General features: G+C 37.7%; 1 protein-coding gene across 2 annotated transcripts in view; it reads right to left on the minus strand.

The window, feature by feature from the left end:
- Positions 1-2,168: 2,168 nt before the first annotated feature.
- GBE1 (1,4-alpha-glucan branching enzyme 1) overlaps positions 2,169-22,632 on the minus strand; it is a 289,236-nt gene continuing 268,772 nt past the window's right edge. The window contains exons 16-17 of one of the 2 annotated variants that reach the window (XR_006718266.1): positions 8,933-9,112; positions 2,169-2,507 (exon numbers count right to left, since the gene is read on the minus strand). Coding sequence is in view for 1 of the 2 variants with exons in the window: in XM_045501673.1 (XP_045357629.1) it covers positions 9,068-9,112 (45 nt within the window). In the remaining variant the exon portion in view is untranslated. Of the gene's footprint in view, positions 2,508-8,886; positions 9,113-22,632 lie in introns of those variants that run through there. The other variant, XM_045501673.1, reaches the window with a different exon arrangement.

Raw genomic sequence — 22,632 nt, forward strand, 5'->3', positions numbered from 1 at the left:
AGGCTCCAGGCTCTGAGCAAGCGGTCAGCACAGAGCCTGATGCGGGGCTCAAACCCACAGACTGTGAGATCATGACTTGAGCTGAAGTAGGAGGCTCAACCGACTGAGCCACCCAGGCGCCCCTATAATATATCTCAAATAGGTAAGGGAACGTGGTAGATTTTGGCATAAATTCAGGATTGGAGCTTTGCTTTGTTGGCATTGTGGGAGGTCTACAAGATGGTTGAGGGTGTATGTTATTAGGTACTTTTGGTAAAAGCAAAAACAGCTAACAGTCTTTGAGAAATTGTTGGTACCAGCAGTGTAGGTATGAGAGAGATTGAATGAAGACAGATTATGGTCACACAAAGGCATGTTAGATTTCAACATTTCAGGGGAGAAACAGCGGCTCCTTGTATCATATCTTAGATACAGGAAGCAATGACTAAGGTATTAATGTGTCAAAAATGTGCGAGGGTAATAGGTAATTGAAGAATAATAGCTATGAAGAGGGGTAGACTGTGGCATGAAACTCAAAGAAGGAAGGGATTCTGCACAAGGGTAGAAGAATAAATATTGAGAAATTGTAATGTTTTATATGATAATGAAAAAGATTTGATCCCTGTTTGGCAGTCACAAAGAGCATTCTGGAAAACATAATGGGTACACATTCTCTTGACTGAGAGCAGTATCAGGTGAGGCCACTTTCCTGTTATTTGCCAGCCTCTTACATACTGGTTTGACATTGATACATTACCTTTTAATGAATAAATTCATTGAACAGTCAAGGTGATGGGGCTAGGTAAACACACCGAACATTTTATTACTCATTAGAGATATTTGGTCATTTGTAAGGTTGGCATATTGCTGACTGTGTTTTCACTTCCATTTTCTTCACCTAAGTTGTAATACTCAATTGTTTTTTTTTTTCCTTGTATCTCTTATATTTATACATTCCTCTCCATTCCCTTTTCTCAGCAGTCATTCAGAGTTGGAAATTTGTAACTATTTTCTCCAACTTTCACCTCTTTCCTCTTTCAAGTCATTTTAAACTTTTTTTTTTTTTTAAAGTAGGCTCCATGCCCAGTGTGGTGCTTGAACTCATGACCCTGAGATCAAGAGTTGCATGCCCTGCCAGTGGAGCCAGCCAGGCACCCCTCCCTTCTCAATCATTTTAATGCATCAATCTGATTAATCTTTGCAGGGGAGTGATGTCATTAACTAATTCCACTGCTCAAAAACACACAATATTGATTCTCCACTGAGTACAATCCTCAGTTCTTTTAAGTCCTCTGCAAATCTACATCTTCAGCCTTGTTCCCCGCCATGCCCACCAAGCACAGTCTCTTTCACTCTGGCTGATGTTCTCTCTGTCCTTTGACATACAATGTTCATGCTAACACTTGTGTCTTTGTTAGTGTTGTTTCATCTTCTGTACCTGACCTTTCTCATCGATGACCCCGAATTCTGCCCTGCTCTGTGGCAAAATTAGAATCCAGTTTCAAAAAGAAAAAAAAAATTAAATATTCAAGCCTATCATAACTTCTCCCTTCTCTCAATTTTATATATATAACCATTCTCTTATTTTGTATCTCCAAATATATTTTGAGCTATTTGAAGGAAAGTGTCATATACTTTTCATCCTCGCCAGAGTGCCCAGGAACATGATATTGGTAATCTATGGTGAATCACACCTTGCTGTCATTGTGTGCTTAGTATGCCATTAGAAACACAATACATTTCTTGAATGATTGCCTTGACAGTTTTTAAAGAATTTCATCAAATATTGACTACTTAGTAGAATACTTTTTATGTCACTCAGTTCTTCTTCATATCAGAATTTGCCGAAAGTACTGCTAAAGTCAGCTCGTAATAAAGTCACCACTAAAATTATCAAGGCCAAAGCACAAATGGACTTTGATTATAGGTGGACGTTAGCTTTCAAAAAGAAAGCTTTGACTATTCAATTCTTAAGTTTCCATTAAAAGACACCCTATGACCTCAGCCTTAAGCCCTAGGAGAGTCAATTTAATTTGTACTTCATAACCTAGGAAGGCTAGATTCTAGTTTACTCAGTTCTGTGGCAGAAAGATATTCAGAAGCATCTGAAGGTCAATCACGAGGAAGAACTCAAGCTCAATAAAAGAAATAAAAAAAATGAATAATTTAAAGTGATGCATAACACACCATTTCGTTGCAGTTAATTCTATTTTCCACCTCTTTACTGTAAGACAGTCCAAACATAAGAAATTCTAATTCTTTTCATATGCCGGAAAACATTTTTATGAAGAATTAAGTGTGAAAGTGACTTAGGTTCAAAAGTAATGAAATTATTCCTATGCCTCAAATTTATATTGTAGAAAATCCAAATTCAATTTTTTCCATTCAGGTCAGAAAACAACATATTTCAGCATAGACAATAACCCTGCATAAATGTTATAGGGCTTTTGTCCTGGTTGTTGCTACTGTTTTCCTCCATTGTCTTCAGGAAGTTAAAGTCTTCTGAGTAAACATGCTTGTTTCCTCACCTGCAAAATGAAAGAGCTAAATCCAATCAGCCCTCCTAGTTTGAGCCACTGCAAAATGAAAATTAGATTATCATCTCAGTATATCAGAGTCAGTGACCTGCATTGCATGAGCTTTTTGTAGGCAAAACATTGAGGAGATAAATAATATATTTAGGTGAAAATTCTCTCTTCTATTGGAAAAACTATTTTTCCACGCAAAAATTAATTGAGCATATTCTCTTGTCACTCTGCAATACATTGCATTATGAGTTGAGAGAGGAAGGAAGGAAGGAAGGAAGGAAAGGCAGGAGGGAGGAAACCATAGCATATTAGGAATTGAGCTTCAAGGTTTTGTAATACAGAGGTCCCTGACTTGTAATGGTTCAACTCAAAATTTTTCAACTTTATGATGGTGTGAAAGTAATACACATTTAGTAGAAATCTTATTTTGAATTTAAAATTTTGATCTTCCACTCTAGCAATATGCGGTCCAATCCTCTTTAATGACTCTGAGCAATGGCCTTGAGCCACAGCTCCCAGTCAGCCACAGGATCACGAGGGTAAACAAATATACAACCATTCTGTACGTGTACAGCTAGTTTGTTTTTTACTTTCAGTTTGGTATTCAACACATTACATGAGGTATTCAACATTTTATTATAAAATAGCCTTGTTTCAGATGATTTCGTCCAACTGTAAGCTGATATAAGTGTTCTCAGCACATTTAAGGTTGGCTAGGCTAAGCTATGATGTTGGGTAGGTTAGATGTATTAAAATGCATTTTTGACTTATGACATTTTCTTTAAAAAATTTTTTTTTAAATGTTTAGTTTTGAGAGAGAGAGAGACAGAGAGACAATGTATGAGCAAAGGAGGGGCAGAGAGAGAGGGAGACACAGAATCCAAAGCAGGCTCCAGGCTCTGAGCTGTCAGCACAGAGCCCCAATGCAAGTCTCAAACCCACGAACTGTGAGATCATGATCTGAGCTGAAGTCATATGCTTAACCAACTGAGTCACCCAGGTGCCCTGACTTAAGATATTTTCAACTTATAATAAGTTTATCAGGACATAACCAAATCATAGGTTGAGGAAGATCTGTAATATGGTTAAGGAAACAAGACACAAATACATGAGATGCTCATAGTAATGAACTACAACACTTAAAAAAGAGAAGTCACTAGGAAATGTTACATGCTATTAGTTTAGGGAAATCGGTGGGTCAAGAAATCAAATTCATTTCAGTTGTTGTATTAAAAACCACTACATCCTATATGGTAAATGCTCTTCTTACGTTATCTTCTTTAAGGAAATTCAAAGTGGGTTTTGAGCAAGAAGACTTTGGCAGGAAAGGAAGATGGAGTCAGATGGGACAGCTGAAGCATCAGCAGGTTAGCAGGAGCAAAGAGAAGTCTGGAAGTAGGGGCATATGGAAATCAATCTAGAGGTGTACACAGAAATTTAAATACCTTCAATCCCTTCATTGCTGCTAAATTATTGTCTTCCTGAGACCCCTTTACCAGCTTATCCGCAAAGGTGTAAAAATACTTTTTTGGGTTTCTAAAGCATTGTATAATGAGTATTCTTTCCTTGTCACTTGACTCAGCACATAACTAGCAAGTGCCACATCAAAAGCATTTTTTAACCAAACTTTTGATAGTTGTGAACTGCTGTGCTTCCCAGGGGTGACCTCGAGAAAAGTTTAGAGCCTACACTTAAATAACGATATTGTATGCACATATTCATATATAGATGTATTTCTTAGCCATTTCTTGTTTATGCTCAGTCTCTTGGTTGGCGGCCTCAGCCTGTGTATCTTTTCTTCTCCCACTATCCTCTCAGTGTGCTATGGTCAGATTTCTTCATTCATAGACCAGACACCATATTCTGGGAATAGAGTAGTTAAATCCAAAAAATTACTGTTATAACTTTGGCAATTATACAGAGTCCTCAGGTTGATTGTGACTTTACTTATATCTTTCTTGAGTATATCAAAGTTCCAGTTTCTGATTTTTAATATATGTACTTCGAATATAATTTAAGTTCTTTGATCAGTGACCATTTAAGATGTGAGTCTATACGTAATAGAATGAATTTCTCTTTATTCTCAGTAGCTCAAAGCTTCATCCCAGTTAGGTTTCCTCTTTTAATCAAGTGTTTCCTTTTTCCAGGTGACTCCAAAGCAAGAATGGCAGATTTGTTGATAGAACTGATGTGTGCACATCTATACCAAGCTCACAAACAGATATGGCTCATCCTCAGTTCATGGTTTACCAAACAACATACCCAAATGAAAAAAAAAAAATATTACGTGGGAGGAAAGATACTTGTAACTTGTTTCTCCCAGCTCATGAACCAAAAGACATGAAGCTATTAGGTTCTCTTAAAAAAAAAAAAGGCAAAAATCTCCCTTTTCACACAATGATAAGCTTTTTTTTCTTTTAAAGCTGTGGGAAAATCTATTTGATAGAAAAGAAACAAAAATGAAGTTACATTGAATAATGTCACCAATGAGTCCCATAGAAAAAACCTTCCCAAGACAAAAGTAGAAGATCCAAGAGTCTGACATAATTCTCTGAAAAAGAGATAAACACATGCAGGGCTTGAACAGGCACCCTAGAGTTGTATGAATATAATTACGTATTTGAACTTGAAGATAAAGTATTTGACATTGGTGAACATTCACTGAACACCTGTAAAGACAAATTCTTTTTTTTTAAACAAGGAATTGCTTGCCACTCCTTAATAAGCTTGACGTTCACTGTCACCCTGTCCTATAGTCAACATATATTCTCAATTCTTTCATACTGGTTTTACACTTCTCATTCAGACATCCTTTTAAAAATTTTATCCTAACACTAAAATATCACTTTCTTGCTTAACTTTCTGCTAAATCATGATCCCTTGAGAAACACTATTGTTCCTTTTTTCCAATCCAACTTTCAGGTAGCTAAGAACTGAAATAGAAAAAAATTTCGTAGAAATTCAACTTATCCGTGGGTCCAAGTCATGTGATCTGACCTACCAGATGAGGTCACCCAAGTACTGAACAATTGCTTTAGATCTGTTTTACCAACTCCTATAACAAATATTATAAACGATTCTCAACTCTTCACAAGTTCTCAACTTGACATTGCATTCTTACTCTTCAAGGTGAAGAGAGGTGCTAATGAAGGCTCCACATGTTTCCATCTTTTTCACCTAAAAATCTTACTTGCTGTCTCCTTCTTTTATGTCTCTCAAGAAAAATTACCCTTACTCATGCCCAAGTCACGTTCCATCTGTTCTCAACTCTGGCTTTCTCCACTTCTTCTGAATCTACATCTTCAATTTTTATCTTGCTACTGGCCCCTTCTCTGCAGCAAAATGTATACTTTCCTCTCTTAAGGAAAGAGACTGTGCTTTTCTTCTCCAGGTGTACTGCCAAGCTCTCCTTTCTTCCTGTAACCAACATCTCAAAAGTATAACCCACATTTGTTAGTCATCAATGTCTACTGCCCACTTCTCAATGTTTTCCTGTCTCTTTTCATCCTACCTCCCATCATTTCATTGATCGTTTTCTCATAAAGAATCACCATGGACATTCTAAATGAGAGATCTAATAATGGTTTTTTACTGTGGACTTGCCTTGCTTTTCAGCACCATTCCTTACCATTGCCTTCCTGTTGTCATCGTTGCTGTTACTTTTGTTCTAAAAACTCATTTCCCTTTGTCACATATTTTTTTTTTCCTTTCTGACTTGATTCTGTCTCTTGGGATGCTACCATCTACCATTCTCTTGGTTTCTTATTTCTACATACCAAATATGTGTGAGGGCTTGGTATATGTTCAACAACTATCTCCTAACTTCATTTACAACCATATTGTGGATGGTATTCAAACTTATATCTCTGGTTCCTAAATATCTTGAAATACAGATTGAAATTATAATAGCCTGCTGGACCCTTCCACATGGATTAGCCTCAGGATCTAAAATTTAACAGGTTCAAAATCAGTATCCTCATTTGTCCTTAACATCTCTTCCGCTAGTTTCCATGTCACTTATTTGTGTTAACATTTTTCCTCTTTGAATTTTTAAAGTCATGATGTTTTATTTTCCTTTCAACTGTTACTCCTGACACAATTATAGGACCCCAACTGGTCACCAAGCCAGGTAACCCTTCCCTTGCAAGGTTCCAGTATATAAGAATTTTGGTCATCATCCTTTAGTTACATGATACTAGTTCCTTTTTTTTTTTTTTTTTTTTTAGGTTTATTTTTGAGAGAGAGGGAGCACAAGTGACAGAGGAGAAGAGAGAGAGGGAGACAGAGGTTCCAAAGTAGACTCTGTTTTGAGTGGCGAGCCTGATGTTGGGCTTAAACTCACAAACCGTGAGATCATGACACGAGCCAAAGTCAGACACTTAACTAACGGAGCCACCCAGGTGCCCCTAAATGTTACCAGTTCTAAACAAGTTTCAAATTTCAGTTGCCATGGTCTATTGGCCATGTAATTGCATGAAGTATGAACTTTCTGATAGTTTTTTGGTCTATAAATCCTTATGTAAGTAACATCTCTACATCATGATTAGTGGCCAATAACATCACTTCTTTCAAAGTATGTTGGTTATTCATCACTGTATGTCTGGTTTTCCATTCATGCAAATTTCATATAGTTGTGTTGACTCCTTGTCTTCCATGATAAACCCACAGGCTATTTTCACAAAAATGGATCATTCGAAATGGGAATTGGACAAGAAAAATGAAAGTATAGGAAAGAAATGGTAAGTTATAAATGCTGGAAGGAAAATTAGAATCAAATGTAAGTGAAGTTCTGGGAAACAAATCTCTGACTGTGGGAATGTTGCCACTACCAACATTCAAGAGACTCTTGATGTGTAGCTAGATACTCACTTGTCTACTGAAGGTGGCTTATTGACATAAATGAGGCAAGTGGTTTTGGGAAAAAGGATAAAGGTGTCCCAGAGGAAGTGATGCTGGCCAAAAAAACTACATTCAAGGAATCCTCAGAGATGTTTCATGGCACTGAAAGTTCAAAGCATAAAATATTGGCAGCTGATTTTAACTGATAAAGGAGTACAATTCGCCAAGACATAGAAACAATGTTCTCTCCATATCGGAAGTTATAGGACAAAAAGGCAAGCACTGTTCAAACTACTCTTGACGTGTTTTATACAGAGAAATCGAACACATTCATTGTCACTGTTTCAAGTGTTTTCAATCACTGTGCATCAAATAAATATTAGTTTTGCTACTTTTTTTTCATTTTCCTTTACATTTATCACCTAGAGTAAGAGACGTTTTAGTGCTTTGACAAAAATTTTGCAAGGTTGTAAAACAATGAAAACTTTCTTCTTGATCACAAGGTGCTTTTGCATGGTTTCAGCTTGTTCAGTCATCTTTAGGATTTCTCATTACTGTGCAAGCAAGGACTGGGTACATGACCAATTCAGTTCCAACAGTGGTTGCTTGTGTCCTGTGCTGTATTTTGGTATTTTTGCTGAGGAACTTCCTCACCCTTCTCAGAGAAGGTCATTAGCAGATGGCAGGAGGGGGGTATTGCCAGGGGCTTCTAGGCATTCTCCTGAGAATTACCTACGTTAGTGCTGTAGGCAGCTGCAATAATCAACCGCAGCTTCTAGCAGTATCTGGGCATCCTCCTGAGAATCACTGGCTTTGGTGTTGCAGAGAGCCAAGTTTATTAGTAGTGGCTTTTCTGTAAGCCTTATATTTCTGGAATTTCTGAAAGCCTGAAGTAATCCTCCTTACCTTTGCTTTACCAGCCCTTTCATGTTCTTAAAATAAATCACTTTGTATTTGTAATACCTGTAGTGATGTGTGTTTTCCTGACTGGCCCCGACTGATACAATATTTGGCACCAGAAGAATATCCTAGGTAAAGAGCCACCTAAAGATGAATCTTTGCATCGGTTACCCTGCATAGTAAGAAATGAAGGTAATAGTGACTCCATCATTAGTGAAAAATGAGATGGTAGTCCATACGATACAGTGAAAAACATTATTTATCATTGGAAGTTACCCAGAATGTAGAGCCTAATGAAAGCAAATATGGGGACTCCAAGTGACTCTTGGAAAATAATGGCAAGATATAGATGAGCACAAGGACTATGGGAAAGATGCTTACTTCCGAGTGCACTAAAATTAAGGGGGAGGGATGCCTGGGTGGCTCATTCAGTTAAGTGTCAGACTTCAGCTCAGGTCATGATCTCGTGGTTGGTGAGTTTGAGGTCTGTGTCAGGCTCTGGGCTGAAAGTTTGGAGCCTGGAGCCTGCTTCAGATTCTGTGCCTCCCTCTTTCTCTGACCCTCCCCCACTGTGCTCTGTCTCTCTCTCAAAAATAAATGAACATTTTTAAAAAGTTTTTTTAAATAAAAAAGTAAAATTAAGGAGGCAAATTCTCAGGGTTTAAATTCTCCAGCCAAAACATTACCAGGAAATTAGCCTGGAATAATCTTTCATCTCTTATGTCCTCAGGACTGATGAGTCCAAATGTCTGACTGAACGTTCGAGGCTACAGGTTGCAAAGTCACAGTGCAGGTTCAATTTTCGACCTCACTAGTTCTCTTCAGCAAAAAGTAGGGCACTGATCTGTGCCTAAGTCAGGATGCAACTGGAAAAAAAGAGAAGCCATTTGACTATTTAAAACACAGGGAATTAAGAGCAGGAATTTGGTTACAGTGTCAATGAAAGGGGATTCAAATGCATTTAGGGTGATTGACACAGGTTCCTACCTGTGCAGTGGTACTGAAGCTACTCTGGCTTCAGACCATCCCCGTGTCTGGAGCAGCAATCACATTGGACTTTACAAGCAGTCTCCCAGTCACCAACATTTCTCCCCTAAAGAGTGTACTTCAGAGCTTCCTCCCGAGGCACAGTGCTATGTGCACCATGACATAATGGAGGGATTTGGCTCATGTTCTGTAAAAGTGTGGCCAAATCTTAACTATAGTGGAATCATGGGCAAAAGGCTCCTCTGAGTCAACATTTTCCAATAAGTAAAAGGGAAAGGATTGGTATAAGTTGGTAGATTTCATACTTTTGTTTGCCTTGGAACATTCTTTTCAAAAAAGCACTATGTGGAATTACAAACAGGGAAAAGTAGAGTTACTCTGAATGAGAGATATGGTTTACATAGACTTAATGACCTCGAATTCTTTGCCCCAGACCTCCAACCACCTTGTAGTTCTCATGGGGATCCCTCATAGCACATTTTGAAAACCACTGGAGTAGTAGATTTTAAGGTCCATCCATTCATCTCTAAATATTATTTTTTCTTACGTTGTGAATAATCCTAATGACTATATCATAAGTAAAATAGAATTCAACCTTCTTAACTTAGACACTGAAGGACACTGGTCCTGATTTATCATTCTATCGTTATTCTTTATCTTTTTTTTCTAGTTAGACTTTGAACTAGTAACTCATGTTGAATGAATTAATATGTGTTTAGAAATTGCTTAATGTAATTTCCTCTTCTAATATACTAATATACATTCTTTCTGTATATCAACAGCTTAATTCACCTACTGGAATCTTATATATATGAGTCCTAGCTCTTGATTTTTTTCATCAATTTGATCATTTAGTTTCATTCATAAGTGAATCATTTATGTTTGGATTAACTATATGTAACAGAAAAATCTTAAATAGATTAGTAATATATAAGGGCTGATTTTTCTTTTACAAAAAATAAATCCAGGGGCGCCTGGGTGGCTCAGTCGATTAAGCATCCAACTCTTGATCTCAGCTCATGACTTCAAGCCCTGTGTTTGGCTCTGCACTGGGCATGAAGCCTACTTAAAAAATAAAATAAAATAATAAAATAACATAAAATAATTTTTCTAAGTTTATTTATTTTGGGAGAGACAGAGACAACACGAGTGGGAAAGGGGCAGCTAGAGAGGGAGAAAGAGAATCCCAAGCGGGCTCTGTGGGGCTCGAATCCACAAAGCCATGAGATCATGACTTGAGCCTAAACCAAGAGTCGTATGCTTGAGCTACCCAGGCGCCCCTAAAATAACAAAATAAATCTGGAGTAAAGGTAGTCCATTGTTGTATGATTGGCCTACAATCACCAAGAATCTAGCATCTTCCAACTTTCTCTTCTACCATCTAGCATGTAAAGATGTCTTATGAGCTAAGAGAGATGTAGATCTCCAGCCATTTTATCCACATACCAAGCAGCTGAAGGAGAAGGTAAAGGTTGTTATTAGTAAATGCCTTAATTGTTTATTTTCCATTTTAAGGAGACTTCCTGGAAGTTCTACCCAACATCTTTGTTTGGAATTTAGTCACATGGATGGAAATATGATGTCTTTTGGCAACTAAATAATGATTCTTTTATTATGGAAGACAGAAGAATGGGCATTGGATAGAAAAGTTGTAGACTCTGCCACAACAACAAATCTATTTGCTCCTTTGAGACTACAGTCAGCATACTAAATTGTGAAATTCTATTACTTATTTATCTTTACATTCCTAGCACCTGGCACAGTATCTCAATACACAAATGAACAATAATGAATGAATAACAACCTTATCTTTTTTTAAACTGACATTTGGCTAGCCAGCCAGAAAGTCAAGAAGGGGCCCACATAATACTTGTACTAGGACTATGAACAATACCAGAAATAACTGGCCAAAGGGGACAAGAATCATTTGTATTTGGGAATGCTCCTTCAAAAGAAAGAAACTAAAGCTGAATATTATTAACTTCATTTCTGTAACTGTCAATAAATACATATCATTTTACCCAAGTTTAATTTTTACTTTTGTCCAATATTGAGTTTATGTTAACTTTTTATATTACCTTCAGATTTCTAATATAATACATTTTAAGGTACATATGTATATATGTATTATATAGAGAGAAGTTTGTAAAGTACACACAAGAATTTATTGTTTTTGTCACACAAGGAAAATTCATCATTTTTTCATATATATTTTAATATGTTTCACACATTATAATTAGATTTAACATCCTGCTGCCACAATATTGGGTAGAAACCTTCACGAATCTAGAAAATCCAGGTTTTAGATTAATGAAATATCAAGGGAAGCCCCTGTACTTCTCATTACCTCTAAGTGGTTCCTCAGCAACTAGTCGCAGAATACAGAAACGTATAGCTACAGACTATGCCATCAGAACAACAAAAGCCATATTTTAAAAATTTATGCCTCTATCCATCCATCACCTATTGAATCTATAATATATCTACACATCATCTATTTACTTCCTTACCCCAAAAATGATTTCGGTGGTTTACAAATATATACTACGATAAGCAAAATAAAAATGATACTCAAATGTATAGATAACAATAATCAGGGCAAAGGAAGATACGGGCAACAAAAACCGAGATCAATTGAGAAATTAGGTAATGAAATGACAAGCATACCAGGAAATCTTACTCTCTTTCCAGAGGAAGTCAGCCATCAGTCTGGTTCTAAGGTTTCTCATAACCAGGGAAGCTGGTTCCACAGAACTTGGAGATCAGAACAGGCATGCCTCAGAGATGTTGTGGCTGCAGTTCCAGACCATTGCAATACAGCTAATATCTCAATAATGTGAGTCAAATGAATTTTGGGGTTTCCCAGTGAGTATAAAAGTTATGTTTACATGATACAGTAGTCTATTAAGTGTGCAATACCATAATTTCTAGAATAAAAAGTATATGCCTTAATTTAAAAAGATAAAAAAAGTACATACTTTAATTTAAAAAATACTTTACTGATAAAAAATGCTAGCCATCACCTGAGCTTTCAGTGAGTTGTAATCGTTTTGCTGACGGAGGGTCTTGCTTTAAGATGATGGCTGCTGACTGATCAGGGTGGTGGGTTGCTGAAAGTTAGGGTAGCCGTGGCAATTTCTTAAAATAAGACAACAATGAAGATTGTCACATCAATTGACTTTTCCTTTCACGAAGGATTTTTCTGTAGCGTGCAATGCTGTTTGACAGCATTTTACCTACAGAACTTGCTTCAAAATTGGAGTCAGGCCTCTCACACCCTGCTGCTGCTTTATCAACTAAGTTTATGTAAAATTCTAAATCCTTTGCTGTCATTTCAATAATCTTCACAGTATCTTTACTGGGAGTTTTCATCTGAAGAAACCACCTTGTTCATCCATAAGAGGCAACTCCTCATCTGTTCAAGTTTGATCATAGGATTGTAGCAATTCAATCACACCTTCAGGCTTCACTTCTCATTCTAGTTCTCCTGCTATTTCCACCACATCTGCAGCCACGTCTTCACTGACGTTTTGAAGGTCATCTGTGAGGGTTGGAATCAACTTCTTCCAAACTCCTGTTCAGGCTGATATCTTGACCCCTTTCTAGCTTTAAAAAAATTTTGTTTAATGTTTATTTATTTTTGAGAGAGAGAGAGAGAGAGAGAGAGAGAGAGAGAGAGAGAGAGACAGAATGAATCTGAAGCAGGCTCCAGGCTCCGAGCTGTCAGCACAGAGCTTGACCCGGGACTCGAACTCACCAACTGTGAGATCATGACCTGAGCCGAAGTCGGATGCTTAACCTACTGGGTCACCCAGGCACCCAACCCCTTTCTAGCTTTTAAGAAATGTTCTTAATGACATCTAGAATGGTGAATCCTTTCCATAAACGTTTCAATTGACTTTTCCCAGATCTATCAGAAGAATCACTATGGCAGCTATAGCCATACAAATAAACACTTCTTAAATTGTAAGATTTGAAAGTTGAAATTACTCCTTGATCTACGGGCTGCAGAATGGATGTTGTGTTAGCAGCCATGAAAACAACATTAATCTCATGCATCTCCATCAGAGCTCTTGGGTGACCAGGCACATCGTCAACGGACAGTCATATTTTGAAAGGTATCATTTTTTCTTAGCAGCAGTTCTCAACAGCAGGCTTACAATATACAGTAAACCATGCGGTAAAGACATATGCTGTCATCTAGGCTTTGTGTTCTGAATAGGCAGAGTGGATTTAGCATAATTCTTAAGGGCCCTAGGATTTGGGGGGTGGTAAATGAGTACCGGCTTCAGCTTCAAGTCACCAGCTGAATTCTGCCCGGAAAGCAGAGTCAGCCTGTCCTTGAGGCTTTGAAGCCAGGCATTAACTTTTCTCTAAGTATGCAAATCCTGGATAGCACCTTCTTCCAAAGTGAGATTGGTTCATCCACATTGAAAACCTGTTGTTTAATGTAGCCACCTTCATTAATTATCTTAGTTAGATCTGCATAACTTGCTGCATCAGCACTCATTGCTTCACCTTGAACTTTCATGTAACAGAGATGGCTTCTTTCCTTAAGTCTCACGAATCTGACTCTGCTAGAGTCAAACTTTTCTTCTGAATCTTCTTCATCTCTCTCAGCCTTCATAGAATTGAAGAGGGTTAGGGCTTTGTTCTGGATTAGGCTTCAGTTTAAGGGAATGTTGAGGCTGGTTTGATCTTCTATCCAGACCACTAAAACTCTCCATATCAGCAATATTGGTCTTTCATTTTTTAATCATTCATGTGTTCCTCAGAGTAGCACTTTTAATTTCCTTCAAGAACTTTTCCTGTGCATTCACAGCTCAGCTAACTGGTGCAACAGGCTTAGCTTTCAGCCTATCTCACCTTTCAACATGTCTTCCTACTACACTTTATCATTTCTAGCTTTTTAAACATGTCTATTTATTTTTGAGGGAGGGAGGGAGAGAGAGAGAGAGAGAGAAAAGGGAAGGGGCAGAGAGAGGGGGGCAGAGGATCTGAAGTGGGCTCCACACTGACAGCAGAGATCGCGAGGCAGGGCTCGAACTCATGAACCGTGAGATCAGGACCTGAGCTGAAAGTCGGACTCTTAAACCAACTGAGCCACCCAGGCGCCCCTCATTTCTAGCTTTTGATTTGAAGAGAGATGTGTGACTCTTCCTTTCACTTCAACACTTAGAGGCCATTGTAAGGTCATTAATTGCCCTAATTTCAGTATTATTGTGTCAGGGAATAGAGTGGCCTGAGGAGAGGGAGAGAAATGGGTGAATGGCTGGTCAATGCAGCAATCGGAACACACACAACATGTACTAAGTTCACCATCTTATTTGGGCACAGTTCATGGCACCCAAAAACAGTTATAATAGTAACATCAAAATTCACTGATCACAGATCACCATAATAAATATAATGCTAATGAAGTTTGAAATATTGCAAAAATTACCACAATGTACCACAGAGACATGAATTAAGCAAATGTGGTTGGGAAAATTGTAACAGTAGACTTGCTCCACGCAGGGTGTCACAAACCTTCAATTTGTAAAGAACACAGTATCTGTCAAGTACAATGAAAGGATGCATGCCTGTACTGAAGGACTCAGGTAAACACCTATCAGGAGAATTCTGAACCTAGGGAAATTAGATTGCCCACTGATGGTTAAATTATGAGATCAAGAAATGATTTTAATGGAACAATGACTCTGAGATAAGCTGACCCTGAACTGAATACACACACACACACACACACACACACACACACACACACAGAAGATTTTGAAAGAAGAGTTATTGGTCATAGAAGCACAGGAAAAGGAGAGCCATACATTTTCAAGTTATTGTATCCAAATGATGTTTTTTTTTTTTTTAATTTTTAATATTTATTTTTAAGAGAGAGACAGAGCATGAGCAGGGGAGAGGCAGAGAGAGGGAGACACAGAATCCAAAGCAGGTTCCAGGCTCTGAGCTGTCAGCACAGAGCCTGACGTGGGGCTCAAACTTACAAGCGAGCCGTGAGATCATGACCTGAGCCGAAGTTAGACCCTCAACCGACTGAGCCAACCAGGCACCCCCCAAATGGTGTTTAAACAAATATAGTGGATTTTTTTCAAGATGTTTATTGAGGTTCCTTGAGGATAAGAACAGAGTTGAACAATATTAAATAAGTTTGGGAAACACTGATTTAAACAATGTTAGACCAGTTTCTTTATCCTAAGAATTCACAGGGTATTTAATATTTAATTTGCATTATGAGTCTATAAGGGGGATTAGGTACATAAGATTTTCCAAACGTAGTTGACAATTATGGCAGATGCTATGCTATGTTTTCATTGTACTGTTCTCCCTTCCAAATATAGAGAGATCCAGCCTCTTTCACAGTGGGCAGGCCAATGTGACTGACTTCCAACAAGATGGGACAAAAGGGGTATAAACTACTTCTAAGCCTGGACTTATTCTTGCAATTCTTCAGTTTTCTCTTCTTTTCTTGTGACTTTGGAGGCCACATATTCCAGATAGCCAGCATGAATGAAAAAATACACTTCCATTTTGTCTCGTGATCAAGATTTTAGGGTTTATGTATAATTTCAGCCTAGCTTTGCCTAGTCTGCGGATTGTGGTCAAGCTCTTAATTTTTGGAGAACATTTACAAACATTTTATATCTTAACATGAAATGTTTTTCTAAGATAAATCGTTGCAAAATATATACCCGAGTATCTGAATGAATTACTTTGCATATAAGCTTGCTAATAAGTTACATGTGGAAGAAGTTTTACCAAAAATCCTGTGTGTTGATTTCATAATGTTTTTATTTGCTCATTTGGAAGCCACGACCCAAATACTAAGTATAATATCTTGGAGGAAGTAATCCAACACAGACCAACAGGACAGAAGTTTTAGACATTTACTTCCACATAGTCATGATTTGAGACTTTTGCTTTGTCTCTTGGTCAGGAAAGAAGATGGCAAAAAGACAATTGGTCATCACTATTTCTGTCACTTTAGAAAATTGTGGTCAGGCTCTTAGGCTTCTACGCTTGGTCTCTTTTCAGTCTTGGCTTGTCTCCCTGGGAACACAGATGTGATCCGTGGTGACACTGTCTTTTCTCTATAAGAGAGAATTGTCTGTGAAGACATCTGTCTTCTTTTACACATTTTTTTTTTTTTGTAAATTATTAAGTAAACTACATCTTATTTGAATTTCACTCGTTTTCCCCTAGTGTTTCTTGTTTCAGAATTTTGGATATCACAGTACATTTAGTTGTCATGCTTAGTTAGCCAACTCTGGGCCAAGATAGTTTCTCAGACTTGTCTTGTTTGGCATTCCCTTGGCTAGGCAGGTATCTCTGTGATGGTTACTCTTATATATCAACTTGGCTAGATTATAATACCTAGTTATTTTAGTCAATATAGTGGTTAACATCTGTAAAGAGTTGACTTTATAAGTATGGGGCACCTAGATGGCTAGGCTGGTTAAGCATCTGACTCTTGCTTTTGGCTTTGTTCCTGAGTTGAAGTCCTGCATTGGGCTCTGGGCTGACAGCGGGGAGCCTGCTTGGGATTCTCTCTGTCTCTCTGCCCCTCTTCTACCTGCTATCTCTTTCTCAAAATAAGTAAAAATAAACAACAACAACAAAAAGGAATTGACTTTATAAGATTACCCTTGATAATGGGGGTGGGGCCTCATCCAATCATTTGAAGATCTTAAGAACAAAAACTGAGGTTTTCCAGAAAAGAAGTAATTCTGTCTTAAGGCTACAGTATCAGTTCTTGCTCAAGTTTCAGTTTGCCAGCCTACCCTGCAGACTTCAGACTTGCTTTAAAATACAACAACTCTTTATATATGCCTTAAATATTATGCAGATATATACACAAGTATATGAAATCTTATGCACACATATAAACACAAAAGCTTGTATGCATGATCTCCTGATATATAATCTATACACACACAATCCCTCAAAATTGTTTTATTTTTTTTTCATGGTAAGACTAGCGTTATAGATTCAGAGGATTGTTTTTTTTTTGTCATTCTCATTTCTTCATCACATTTTATCAAGAGCACGTGCTATCAACATGACCTCCTGATGGTGCTAACCACAATCACCTGACTGAGGTAGTTTTCCAGGTTTTCCCACTACAACTTATTTTTCCCCTTTCCTTACTCTGTTCTTTAGAAGGTGATCACTAAGTGCAGTCCACACACAAGGGAGAGAGTTGCAGTGGGGAGAGTCAAGCTCTACCTTTTTGAGGGGTAAAATTATTTAGCATTCTCCTGTGCCAAAGATTTCTCTCTTCTCCCCCATTATTTTACTTATTCAATCATTTATTTATTATCAGTATGAACTCATGGATATTTATTTTATACTTTATGCAGTAATACATTATTTATTTTGTTGCTCAAACTATTTCAGGTGCAGCCCTTGGGTACCTTTCAATTGATTCCTGTGTCCCTTTGACATGCTCCCATTCTTTTGATTTGGAGGCACTTCCTTACTTTCTGGCACTACACGGAGCTACGGGCACATCTTGTCTATTCCCTGCTCCACCTGTAGAATCAGCCATCTCTCCAAGGAGTCCTAGTTCCTTTTATTGGAGAATAACATTAGAAAGCAGGAATTGGGAGCCGGGTTCACGATCTTTTAACTTTTTATTTTGATGAGATTCATGACAAAAATAATTCCTGGAACTTGAACACCATCAGACAACAGAGTGTGGAGCATTACACGGCCGGGTGTGGTTTCAAATGTCACCTCCTTCCCTCACCAAAGACATTCAAACCCAAAGACAAAGTAATAATACAAATGAGAGTTAAATGTTGACCCCTGATCTCCAGATTGCCAAGGATCTCCTGCGGAGGATGACAGAGTACAGTAGGATGAGCAGGAATGGTGACTGGAACAAGGGTGAGAATCATCATTTTGCAGTTTAAGAGACTTGGTCATATGTAGAAAGTGCCAGCACAGGGCAGAGTAAAAAGAAAGCACTCAGTACATGGCAGCCAAAGTCTTCTAAAAAAATGCATATGTTTGGTAAAGAATTAGGCATTCTACTGCAGTTTTGGTATAACAGTGATAGAAACGATAGAGAGTGACCCTGTGTGTCTGTTGGGACTTCTACATCACGTGAGGTTTTAAGCAATAGTTGACAACAAGGCTAGAGGCATTCATGAAATGCAATTACATGCGGTGTTTTTCATTGTTTATATTACTGTTGTGGATGGAAAGTGACACTACAAACTCAGTTAAAAAGAATTCCTACGGATATACATAAAGAAGTGATCGAGGTATTTCATTTCCCTCCTCTTCTTTTTCTAAAAGAAAAACAAGACTCATAGCCAAGGAGTTTGGGGTGAGAAATTCTCAAGAGGGTGTGAAACATTCACTGCATTTCATTCCAAGGTTTGAAAACTTCTTTAGATCCAAATAAAATCACATATTTAGATTTCATGTTCATAATACAACCAGGAAAGCATCTAAAACTGGGTAGTATCACACATTGTGATCATTGGGTTCAAGACAAATACTGGAATCGGTGAACTTCATGGGTTTTCAGGTTACTTACAAATTACATATGTATGCCTACATGTCTTCATATAGCCCTATATATGTTGTAAATACATATATGCTGGATGGATTTATTCATGCATTTACAGTTTTCTACTGCCTGTATTACTGGAGACAAGCATGTACAATTTGACCACATCTCAATTTATATCCTCTGCAGTGAAGTAATTTAGGGTGATAGTTTTTTTGCTAGTTTTCTGCTAGGCACTGTCTTATTGCAAATGCCAAATGACTGGAAGTTGCAGATCAATGATTGATATCACTCCCCCTTCTTGAAAAAAAAAATTACTATTTAGTTGTGCAAACCTTTATTTAATGAATATGTGTATTTCTGATGAGAATACGGACTTCCAATTCGAAAAATGATGGGCTAAACTGTTTCTAACCTACGAGCTCTCCTTTGCAATTCTTGTTTCCTCTGGAATTTATTCCTTCCATTAGTGGAGTGAGCAGCAGGGGAAAAGGGAGAGAAACACGGACCCTGGGCACCTGTGACTATTTCACTGCATATACAGTTTACCTAGTTTACCTTGCCCTACTGGTTACCATAAAGGGGTTGTTAACTTTCCCTCACAAGGCTGAGTTATAGAAGTGCAAAGTCTGAGAGTAATTGGCACACGAAAGGGGCAGAACACTGACTGCCTGGGAATGGAATTCACTGAAATGTCCTCATACACTCAGAGAAAAAGCTAAAATAAGCAAATGAAAGCAGCGGTGGAGGAAGATTGACATTTTGGTCACCTGCATCGGTGGAGGAAATGCAAAATCCTCTTCTCTGTAAAGCAGCCCACACATCCCAGCCTGGGAGAGGGTGGATAACTTAGCGCAGAAGCTTTGAAGGATAGACAGGTGATGGTGACAGTGTGTCCCTGACAACGAACTCGGAAGATGTCTCCACTGACTCACCATCCATTCGGCTATTGATCAGACAATAGCATTTACAAAACTGATGTCCCCCCCTACCTTTGTCTTATTGGTCTAAGTAAGAACAGTCTGTGAGTGCTTTCTAAAATGCGGTACTGAAAGTAAGAGCTATAACCTGAACTCAGGCCTTCTGACCATTATATCACACTGTTCTTTTAAAATACAGTGCAGCTTTCTAGGTGAGACTGTCTACACAGAGTATGTGAGGGCCAAATACCTCTCTCTGGCCCAGCACAAATCATAGGAAAAACTGGAAATCATAAGGAAAGTTCTGAATGACATGCCCTGTAGCATAAGCATATCTACCACAAAAATACATTTTTTTCATGTAAATAAACATTACATTCTCTGCACAGTTCTTGCCAAGGGTTAAAATCCAGATGTAATGTTTTAAATTACAGAGAGACAAAAAAAAAATACTTACAGCTACTGTATCTTAATTTCTCATACTACCAATTAAGAAATTCTGCCCTAAACTATGAATGTTTCTCTGCAATTCTCTACAAATCACCATTAATAAGATAATAGAGCAGAAAAATTAGTAGGGAGTTCATTTGATTCTTTTCCCCCCGAAGGCTGGCTTTAGTGGGAAAATTTATCTACATTTTAATTCTAACGCATCGTGAATGATAAATGAACTCTACTGCATAAAGGACATGACATTGGTATGCTTAGATTTCTATTTCTTTCATCAAAACATTCTATCTAGCAAAGTTCATAGCTCAGTGCTTGTCTCTCTGAAAGGAATATATAGATGAATGAAACCCACGACTCTAAAGGACCCCCCGTTCAGGACATGACTCAAATAGGCAAAAAGAAATCATCTCAGAGGTGTGAGGCCAGGCAGAAAGCTGTGTTACCGTTTTGGTTTCTATAGGTATGTCTGCACTGGCTTGTTCTAAACAGGAAGAGCAACAGGAAACCTATTTTATGTTGCTTTCATCACCAGATCCAATGGCTGCAGAACCAGAGACAGTAAAAAGATATTTGCCCTGCAGCTGCAGCTGAACACGAGAGGAAAACATATTACCCTTCATCACTTCCCCCAGATCTGTCTGCGCTCTCTCCTGTATTATTTGAAGAATAGGCTCCTTATTCCGACAACCTCCTGTATGATCCCGAATAGCAATGGCTATAACCCTGATGGTTGACAAATGTTGAATTGATATTGCTAAGGGGAGTGCTCGAGTCAGAGGAAAAAATACGTGCATTCTTTCACTGTTGCCACAAGAAAAGTCCATTTATTGTCACTGGTTATTTTTTGAACTTGAGGAACATGGTGGCTAAATCCCTCATTTTATGTTGGAGATGAATACGTCAGTTAAGAACAGGGCAAAGTGAAAAACATCAAATGAACAGGAAAAAAAAATATGAAAGGAGCTGACCGTCAGAGTTCAAGTGTTATAAAGTGGGAAACATTCTAGGGAAAATGTTTACAGTTCGAGTTTTGGTTATCAAAGACAGGTATTTTCTGAGTAAGCTAATATTAAAGGGTAAATATTAAGGGCTAATATTAAGGGGTAAATTCTTTTCTGGGTAATAATTACTAACACTCATTAATATTAAAAAATGATGGAAAGAAATCTTTATGTTTTCTGGAACATCAAAGATTAGAAATGGTAAAAACACTTATTCTAAAATAGTCAACAAAGAGGACTCTTGGGGCACTTTGGTGGCTCAGTCGGTTAAGTGTGATGCTTGATTTTGGCTTAGGTCAAGATCTCACAGTTTCTGGGTTCAAGCCCCATGTCAGGCTCTGTGCTGATAGTGCAAGCCTGCTTGCGATTCTCTCTGACTCTCTCTCTGTGTGACTCCCTCCGACTCTCTCTCACAGTAAATAAACATATAAAAAAAAAAAAGGTACAGGACTCTCATTTTTTAATGCTTATTTATTTATTGTGTGTGTGTGAGAGAGAGCACACATGGGAGGGGCAGAGAGAGCTGAATTATTACCTGAGCTGAAATCAAGACTCGCTCAACAGACTGAGCAACCCAGGCACCCCCAAGGACTCTCATTTTGATGTGAGTGATAACCACATCAGAGAAGTTGACATTATCATAAGGCACACAGAGTAAAATTTTGCATCTCTCTGTTGTGATTGTTGAACATGTTTAACCAATAAAAAGAAAGAACTTCTCACCTAATTATATAATGAGAATGTTATTGTTACAAAAATTGAGACCTAAAGTGAAATACGGTACATTACAATGTTCTAGAAAGACTGTCTATTCTGATAGGAAAAATAACAACAGCAAAAAGCAACAGCAAAAAAACTACATTCTATGTTGGACTCTTAATATTTTGTTTGTGTGTATTTTTTATAATTTCTACAATATCCACTTATTGTTCTTTTTTTTTTTTGGCGGGGGAAACACTTGATAAAGGCAACTTATATTACACTGTTAAATTCAAAGTTTACACTGTAGAATCTAAATATCATATTACTAAGGTACATCACTACAATGAAAACAGCATTGTTATTATTCTGGTCTTTTTGACTTTGCCACAGAGGTCACAAGGGAAAGAAAATGGGTTTTAGATGTGAGGTAATTTCTGGTTATTTTTAAAGAGCTATGATAGAAAATTCCCATATCTCTTCATACATAAGAAATGAAAAAGAAATTATAAAGAAGAACACAAAGCATCATGGTTGTATGTTGTGCTGTTATCCATAACAGGTAGAGTACACAAATCATGAAACTGTTAAGATGTTAATACCATTCCTGTAACAGGAAAAGAATCACAGAAGGCTTTCAGTAATGTTCCCTGGTATGTATCATCATTAACTCGCATCACGGATTCTTTCAGGAAATCAAACTATTACTTTACTTTGAAGTTAAAGCAAACAACATGTTTCAGACCCAGATTCAAGGCTTTACTCAAAAAAAGTTGTAAGAAAGATGGTTAATATAC

Source organism: Leopardus geoffroyi, chromosome C2 (assembly GCF_018350155.1).
Source record: "Leopardus geoffroyi isolate Oge1 chromosome C2, O.geoffroyi_Oge1_pat1.0, whole genome shotgun sequence".
Classification (NCBI taxonomy): Eukaryota; Metazoa; Chordata; class Mammalia; order Carnivora; family Felidae; genus Leopardus; species Leopardus geoffroyi.